This window comes from Rutidosis leptorrhynchoides, unplaced genomic scaffold, assembly GCF_046630445.1.
Source record: "Rutidosis leptorrhynchoides isolate AG116_Rl617_1_P2 unplaced genomic scaffold, CSIRO_AGI_Rlap_v1 contig44, whole genome shotgun sequence".
Classification (NCBI taxonomy): domain Eukaryota; kingdom Viridiplantae; phylum Streptophyta; class Magnoliopsida; order Asterales; family Asteraceae; genus Rutidosis; species Rutidosis leptorrhynchoides.
In genome coordinates, this window is record NW_027266672.1 from 54,667 (window position 1) to 64,142 (window position 9,476).

At 42.3% G+C, this 9,476-nt stretch overlaps 1 protein-coding gene across 1 annotated transcript; it reads left to right on the forward strand.

Moving 5' to 3' along the window:
- Nucleotides 1–3,427: 3,427 nt before the first annotated feature.
- Nucleotides 3,428–7,050, forward strand: LOC139883713 (pyruvate kinase, cytosolic isozyme-like). Its single transcript, XM_071867851.1, is given in 4 exon segments — nucleotides 3,428–3,685; nucleotides 5,682–5,831; nucleotides 5,833–6,144; nucleotides 6,238–7,050. Coding segments are annotated over 4 exon segments (1,533 nt in total).
- Nucleotides 7,051–9,476: the final 2,426 nt, after the last annotated feature.

Genomic DNA, 9,476 nt, shown 5'->3' on the forward strand with positions numbered 1-9,476 from the left:
TGCTGGCCGATCATCATCTTCATCATCATTCAACTTGATGGCACCTCTACCAATACTTGGGCGTGTGTGAAAACTTAAGGCTGATGATATTAAGTCAGCAGCATCAGAGACCAAGATAGTTTGAATGAGATCAAGGGCAGGTTGCCGCAAAGAAGGATGAAGAGAAGAATCCTTCAAGGAAGACACAAGAGAGGGACCCCTGTCCAGTTCAGTATTTTCAGAAATGAGCAATATTATCCTTCTTCCTTGTACATGTCAAGAATTCTAAACTCTGAGATTGGACACTAAAGTTCCATTCACAATAGATAGAGTTCATTGGGAAAGAAAAAGAGGGATGAGTAAAGCCAATACACCTCCATGATGAAATATTTGAATCTAATAAACGATCATTTGTGAAATAAAAGCTCACTCTCAAGTAAGAATGCCTAAACTTGAGGGGCAATTATCCCTCAAGATGCAGCCTTCATCATTTTCCCTTAATGTGCATAGAGCAAAATTCATAAGAAAAATCAATACAAAAAAGGCACAGATATAGAGTAGATATAGCCGTACCACATATATGAACATTCAAAAGGGGGAGAAGGTGGATTCATCTTGTAACCTCTGTGTATGATAAGAAAAGCTATCTGAAAACACGAGATTGAATAAGTAACAAGAAAGATCAGCCCATTAGATAAACCAAACAAGTGCACCAGATAAAACTACCTGAACTCACAAGAGAATATGTACCTGGCGAGCTTTTTGTCTAGTAAGAACACTGAAGTTGCTGCTAACTGGCACTTGATGGAGGAGAAAATAAAGAAAATTCCTTCTTTGCTTCTCAAGCTCGCCATCTTGCCAAGCTTCAAGAGACTGGAGAAGTCAAAATTTACCCATCACAGACATCAGCACTTGAAAGTAAAAGAAGTAATTGAAGGACAGGAGATAAATGCATGCCTGAAAAAGTGGCTGGAAAAGTTCAAAGATATCCTTATGAATTTTTTCATTACGAGAATGGAAACACTGCCCAACAAGTGTGCTTCGCATGATGCTTGGAGATAAGGCAGACCTCAACCATAGCTTACAACCTTAAAGCAACACCAAATGCAAAAAGGAGGAGAAAAATGAGACTCCTATAATGGCAACAATATTGCTTTTGTTCCTTGAAAGGACAAATCAAAAGAAAGCAACAAACCAAGCATTTCAAAGAGAAGCTAAAAGCAAGTGATCGCATGAGAGAATACAGGAGAATCACTGGAGACTTGGTTAAGAACAACATCAAGAAAAATAGAATAGGACTCCAATATCCCTTCTTCCAATGCTGGAGGCTCTAGAAACCCAATCCTTCAAAATTAGAATTAAAAAATCAGAGAGCACAAACAAAGAGACTGAAAATGCCTGACTATACGAAACTTCAGCATCCCAACCTACAATGATTTAATCCCAATCCACGCAGCAGAACGGTCAAGCTCCAATCTTGGCCTTAAATTTTCACTGGTCGAGGGCATCACTTTAGTGACGAGTATCGACCTGGCATGAGGGCGTTTTCTGGAATGTAGGTGTTCTCGGTGAGAATCGGCAGCAAAAGCAGAGCCAGAACCCCAGCAACGCAGCAGATGACACTGCGAAGAAGTCCACAAGGTCGAAGAAGCGCGTCAGCTCGCGCTCGAGTCGCCGGAACAGATTCGCCCGAATAACAACGAGCAGAGATAATCAAAGACCGAGAAGCTATTGCTGTACCTGACGAGGACGCTGTGAGATATTAGCAGAGTCCGCAGCCGAACGATCGGTCGAGGCTTCGGCGGAGGTGGAAAGGGCGTCGGCCGAGGCGGAGGCGGAGGTGGGCGTCGGCGTCGGAGTCGGGGGCGACGGAGTCGTGAGAGGGCGTCGGGGTGGAGGCGGAGGCGGCGTCGTCGGCGTTGGAGGCAACCGCCTTGAGGAGCGTCGGAGTCCCGAGAGGGCGTCGAAGTCTAGAATGGAGAGAGAGAGAGATCGTCGGCGAGAATGGAGAGAGAGAGCAGAGGAGGGGGAGAGAAGCAGCTTTCGTAAAGAGTTTTGTTCTCCCCCGCAACGGAACGGAACGGAGAACGGGGGAGAGAGAGAGGAGAGAGAGGACGATTTTGACAGGCGCAGGCGTCGCAGAGCAGAGCAGAGCAGAGGGAGCGTCAGAGTGGTGGGCCCGCGCGAATTTTGAACGCCCTGACGCCCTCGCCAACGTGGCGCCACGTGTCGATCGCTGATTGTTTCTCCCATATGCCTACGTGTTGGGTTAAACCCACCCAATATTTTCTCCCCCCTCAATAGTAAAACCAGGATTTCAATCCGGAACCCAAGTGCTGTCACTCATCACCCGCCATCCACGTGCTCTCAAATCTTTTTCTCTCTCTTCTTTTCTTTTCTTCTGTCCTTTTCCTTTTCCAATCAAACCTTTTGTTTTCTCTTCTCAAGAATTAAAGTAATCTTATTACGAATTGCTTCCATCAAATTTTTTATCGAATGTCCATATAAATTTTCAAGATCCTCATGCCACGCTCGAAAAAAGTCTTTCCATTTACTTATAAAACCCAACTTGGGAAGGCTCGACATTGATAGCGAGACAGCGACATCTCACGAAATAAATCATTCCTCTGTAATTTTACTCCACTCATCTCACGTCGTACAGCTTTCGTTTTGAGAGCAGAAAGAGAGAGAAAGGGGAAGAGGGAGAAGGGAAGAGAGAGGGAGGTAGGTTGGCGAGATATATGAGCGTGGTTCGGTAGCAGCGTGCGCGAAGTCGATAGGTGCGTTCGTGTACTCGCGAGTGGTCTCGCTTGCATCGCCAAAGGTGAGTCTAAGAAAAATAAAAAAGGCAACTTTTTCCACCGCTTGAGGCCTAAAAATTCAAGCTTTCCTCATTCCCGGCCTCTGCTTCTTGATCTGAAACCTCCGCGACTTGTTCCGACTGTGTGAGTAGCGAACTGCCTTGTTGGGTCGACGCCGTTCGAGTGATTCCTTGCGTCTGCTGGTTGTTCTGGGCTTTTGTCCTCTGGTTGATTGTTGTTTTTCCTTTGTCCTTCTCTTTGAGGTTGGATCTGTCCGAAATATCTGTTCTTTTGGTCGGAAATTGTGTGCGTTGGTGGATGCTAAAGTTTGAATCTTTAGACATCTTGGGTCGTTCTGTTTTGCCTCCAGAGAAGAGCAAGAATCCATAAAAATTCGATCTTGCGATTGCTGATTTATTTCCTTTCCAAGCTGTGTGAGAAAATGAGTGGATGAGACTTTTTCTCAAAATGATGCATTTCTCTTCTGTCTTCCAAATTGAATTGTTATTAAGCAAATCTGCAACGCTTTCCTGATCAGATACTTAATGATGCCAGATACTTTTTGTGGCTTCCCACTGGATTAGCTTCCCGTGTTTAACTTGTCCAAAAATCTTACTTGCAGATAGAGAAGAATTGTTGCTAGTGAGATGGCAAACATTGATATCGAGGGAATAATGAAGGATCTACCGAATGATGGGCGCATCCCCAAGACTAAGATTGTTTGCACTCTGGGTCCGGCTTCTCGAACGGTGCCGATGCTGGAGAAGCTTCTTAGGGCGGGGATGAATGTTGCTCGGTTCAATTTCTCTCACGGTACGCACGAGTATCATCAGGAGACGTTGAACAACCTCAGGATCGCAATGCATAACGCCCAGATCCTCTGTGCCGTCATGCTTGACACTAAGGTCTATCACCTCTCGAGTTGATTTAGCTCATGATCTTTACGTGCTTGGCTTTGATATCGTCACTGCATTGTGGTTGTGCCTGTGGTATGCTTTGGTTTTTGCCGTGTAGATTTGATTTGGCATGTTGTGCTATTTGCAATATGGCCACAATTGTTCCCTTGCAAATCTTGTTCTTCCAAGTTAAAATCTATGTCTAATTTTTTTCATAGGGCTTGAATACAGAACTCCTATAGCACCATCTCTGTGGCGTAACGAGGCCGTTGTAATGAATCGGGCATCGCTTTGTGCATGCTTTTTGCACTCTTTTGCATACTCTGAGCCATTCTCTTCTTAGACAAAATATGACTATCCCGTGGGAGCTAACATTATTCTTTTTTGAAGGATTAATAATCCTTTAACCTTGACTTACAGTCCACTTGGCACAAACTTTATCCAGTAAAGCGATCATTATTTTTTTCGAAACAGTTTGGACTATGACTGAGAATATTCTTTATGAAAGGTGATCCTTGGTATGATCGCTACTTCTTCAACCTTTGACCTCTCAGCTCTCTCGATCTGTTAAGAGATTCAGTTTTTATTGCTTTCTAGATAGTTGTTTTTTTCCTGAATGAAGTTGCTATAGGGAACAGCACGAGATTAATACTCTTATAGTGAATGGAAAATGTTAAATAGCAAGATATCTAGTGATGACACTTTGCTGGGGTCAGTAGTGATATATATATTCTGCTCAATATTGTAGTGTGTTTTCTTTGTCTAACATGGCCGTATGAGACGGCCTACAAGGTACGTGTAGCTGTATTTGTGAAACTTCCCTGTCCTTAGACTTGATGGAACCTGGTTCAAGCTCTCTTGCATGAACCAAGACTCTTTTCTAGCTGATATAGTTAGCATATGCAAGATGAAGCTGCTTATATTTTTTACAATAATAATATGCTGCTTGCAAATTGATCTGCTTGAGACCTCGTCCTGATCTATGCGTGGACTTAATATGTTTGATGGACATTTGTCGACATTTTATTTAACTTAAAGAGGAAGGAATACATATTGTAAATTGAACAGAAGGGCCTTCCAGCTGAATCGACTAGTTCTTAATTGTTGTCTTTGTGTACATTACAAATCTTAGATTTTTCCTGGTTGGGTAATCAACACTGCAGGAAGATGGAGTTCAGGACCCATTGTCCCGTACGGTTGAAGATTGTCTGATTTTGTTGATGATTAGTGCGTAGCGAGATATTCTTTACTATTTCTGCTTCATCTTGAACGCATGAAGAAAGCATAATCATTATGCGTGGTACTGTTTTACTTGTGATCAACAGTTGATTTGTTGGAGTTTGTTAAGCACTTGTGAAACTGTTGTGCTTTTTTTACATGATGTGCATATGATCTTTCTTTTACTTAATTTTGGTGCAAAATTTTTTGAGTATCGTTTAAACCTGAAATGACTGCTTTTGACTGCATTTAGTTATGTTCTGCTTATGAGCATTTGTGGTCCAGATAAATGGGATATGAACTTTGGAATGTTGTTGTGATTTTTTCTTTTTTAATAATAGCAAAGCAATTACATAGATCATACTCATTTTATACAGTTGATAATTGTGCCACTAGAGCTTGGGCGAGGGTGTTAGTTTGAACTTTGAGCTGGAGAAAACACGTGACCTGTATTTTCTGAAACTTTGCATCTCCACCTCTCAGATACACTAGAGTCGTTGGAGGCATTCCTTCCTATATCTAGCTCCTCTTAGTTGACCTTGAAGCATTTGCTTCTAATCGTGCTCACTTTGAAGAACTAGTTGTTTCGAGACACTGCTTTCATCAAAACACTGAGAGAGATGGAAAACTACAGCTCCAATTTCAATTCTTGGTTTTGTCTATGAAGTCATTGCTGCTGACTCACGATCCTTGGCGTTGTAGGCTTTCACATTTTGGAGGTCGTTTTTTTGTTCTACTCCTTCCAAATCATTGCTGTTGAATCATACTAACCGGACATATGTTGCAGGGTCCCGAGATTCGAACCGGTTTCCTCAAGGATGGAAAGCCTATCCAACTGAAAGAAGGCCAAGAAATTACCGTGACTACTGATTATACCATCAAGGGGGATGAGAATATGATCTGTATGAGCTACAAAAAGCTGGCTGTGGACTTGAGAGCCCGGAAACACCATTCTTTGTGCCGATGGAACGATTACCCTTACTGTCCTGTCTTGTGATCCGGCCTCTGGAACTGTCCGGTGCCACTGTGAGAACACGGCTATGCTTGGAGAGAGGAAAAATGTCAACCTCCCTGGCGTTGTGGTGGATCTTCCCACATTGACTGAAAAGGATAAGGAAGACATCCTGCAATGGGGTGTTCCAAACAAGATCGACATGATCGCTCTCTCTTTTGTCCGCAAGGGTTCTGATCTCGTTAATGTTCGGAAAGTTCTTGGGCCTCATGCTAAGCATATACAGTTGATGTCAAAGGTACGTACTGGCTAAAAAGTCTCTTGAGTGAAGCTTCTAATACTTGAATTGTACACGGAAGTGCAGCCTTACATGCGTTGTTGATTGTCTCAGGTTGAGAACCAGGAAGGAGTGATCAATTTTGATGAGATCCTGCGCGAGACAGACTCATTCATGGTTGCCCGAGGTGACCTTGGGATGGAGATCCCAGTCGAGAAGATCTTTTTGGCGCAGAAGATGATGATATACAAATGCAATATTGCAGGCAAGCCTGTGGTCACTGCCACTCAGATGCTTGAGTCAATGATCAAGTCTCCCCGGCCTACCCGTGCCGAAGCTACTGATGTGGCAAATGCTGTCCTTGATGGAACGGATTGCGTCATGCTCAGCGGCGAGAGTGCTGCCGGGGCCTACCCGGAGATTGCCGTGAAGATCATGGCCCGCATATGCATTGAGGCAGAGTCCTCTCTCGACTATGGGGCCATCTTCAAAGAAATGATCAAGTCGACTCCGCTTCCAATGAGCCCGTTGGAGAGTCTGGCCTCCTCAGCTGTGCGAACGGCCAACAAGGCAAAAGCAAAGCTCATCGTCGTGCTGACTCGCGGTGGGACGACAGCGAAGCTGGTTGCCAAGTACAGGCCAGCCGTTCCCATTCTGTCAGTGGTGGTCCCTGTTTTGACCACGGACTCATTCGACTGGCTCTGCAGCGACGAGACCCCCGCGAGGCACAGTCTCATATACCGCGGACTAATTCCTTTGCTGGCTGAGGGATCCGCCAAGGCGACTGACGCCGAATCCACAGAAGTGATACTGGAGGCAGCTCTCAAGTCGGCGACCTCAAAAGGGTCGTGCAAGCCAGGCGATGCGGTCGTGGTGCTGCATCGCATCGGGGCCGCGTCGGTGATCAAGATCTGCATTGTGAAGTGAAGGCGGGACACGGCGAAAGAGGCCTGGAGGGGTTGAAGGATCGGCGGGCGAGTCGGGTTTGCATTTTGGTTCATGTCCTTTTGATTGTTATTTTGTTTGAAGCCCTCCTCTGCTTTTCCAGATACCTATATGAAGAGAATAGGCAGAGTTGTTACCTTACCTAAGTGGCCATTAGCATACTCTTTGCTTTGGATCGGCTCATGTCCTGGATACTTTCAATGAAAATAATCTAGCTTGATATGCTCATTGTGACATTGTGTTCGATTTATAGTTCGGATCCTAAGACGAGGATCGACGAGCCAAATCGAGTGGATGCATCGTCTGAATCGGAGCTTGTTCACCGTTGTTTTTACATAATACGTGCGGCGCGCGGTGCGTGCTTCTTCTCTAATGGTTCGGGCACGGTAATAAGTTGTGAACGACAATGATAATCCTCCATGCAAATGTGTTCGTCCGCAAGTTTAAGGCTCATATTTATTTGGAAAATTTTAAATTATGTGTTGTTATTTACATTAGGAAATTCAATGTGTCAATATATCTTGCGACGTTGTATCAATTTATTATCTTTGATTTTGTTTAATAAGGTGGTAACTTTACTGGATTTTGTTTAATAAATTGTTTAATTTCTTTGTGAAACTTCTGCGAGGTAACTCATCATTGTCTTTCATAAAGCCACAAGTTCGAACCATGTTAAGAATAAAATTCTGGCCAACTTGTACGTTGGGCAGATGCTACCTCGAGTGAAGAAACTTCCTTTATTTTGGTACGTCGGTAAGACTCCGGTGATGGATTTGCACACCTACGAATGAACAAAGTACTTATGACTTGCGGCAAAAATCAAAGAGTAACTGCCCTAATTGCCCAAGAAAAAAGATTCATAAATATCTTTACAATAAAAGAAGGGATCCTATTATACAAGATCCGGAAAGGAGAGACTCTATATGTTTACTAATTTGGAAGAAAAAAAGAAGGAAATTCAAGATTCTTGTGATTGATCGATCGATCGATATGGACAAATGAAGATTTCGTGTACATAAAAGATTTTCATGGCGAGCCAAAAAAAAATTAAAAAAAAAAACTTTGCTTTTTGATTCGAGGGGTTCGGTTATAAAAATTTTGTGAACAGGGACTGTGTTTCAAATAAGTTGGTATGTTGGGGGCTTCGTTTGCAAATTAATCCAAGAATTGCAGGAACAATCTCCTGTCTCGCATGCATGTCATGACAGAGGACTTTCGGGGGCCTTTCACGTGGAAGGGGACCGCCACTATCCAAATTGATCCGCGCATATTCTTTTTTCGACTTCTTATTTCTTAAATTATGATCTCATTTAGTGATCGCATTTTTTATATAGATAAGTAATTTTTTTCCTGACATTTGTGCAAAAGAAAATTAACATCATTGACTGTAAATATAATTTTAAAACATTATCTTATTCGAAACTAATTAATACGATGTTTTATGGTCAAGCCACGTGCGATGCTCCTCGGCACCAAAATGTGGATGGGACTCTTTGAACTCGCGTGTCTTGGACTTTAATCTGCTGACCTAAATTTGCTTCAATTATTTATTATAAAGTCATTGATCATTATAGAAAAATGCCAAAAAATTGAGGACCACCTTTCAATGATTAATTGAAAGTCTATTTTTTATATTTCTTTGGGAAATAAAATTGTGGATGGAACAATCTCTAGTCGATTTCTTTTTTCCTTTTCTTTTTTATTGGTTTTTCTCTTGATGTTCGCAGGACACGTGGGAGCTACCCATCTTTTTCTCAAATGGTAAAGTGAAGCACGCTCGTTTTGGTCTTTTTTCAAACTCAAAATGGGTACGGCATTGTATTGAGTGTCAAATTTATTTTTTTAAATCTTTTTCTAATGGGTCTAGCTATTTTATTATCCAGTCCATTGACTATGATGGGAGCTCTCTCTACTAATTTCCGATGTCATTTTTCATAATTGATTTCTTTAAAAATTTAGAATTAAATTGACATATTTACGATAGATTTAAGATAGATTTGATGATTTTCTCTTGAAAGATGTTTAGTATTGAGCAGGCTCTTTATTACCCACATCTACCTACTCAGCCATGCTTTTATGTATGCAATTTTTCTAATCAACTAGTAATCATTATGGTACACTCTTGAGATCTTTAAGGGCAATTTAATATGGATGCATCATCACTCACTTGGGTGGTCACTTTGATCTCATCAATCACCTTGGGGCTTTGTGGTCCCCCTTGAGAAAAGAACACAAGGGCACTGTCATCATTCAACACATGCTTTAGTGTTATCTAGAAAAAGTTGTGTACTCCTTCTCCTATTCTTTGTCTCTTACCTACCCAATGGCCATGGAAAAATTACTCCGACCAATTATAATTTTGCTGTATAGATATCAATTTAATTCTAAACTTTTCAATTTCTCAATTT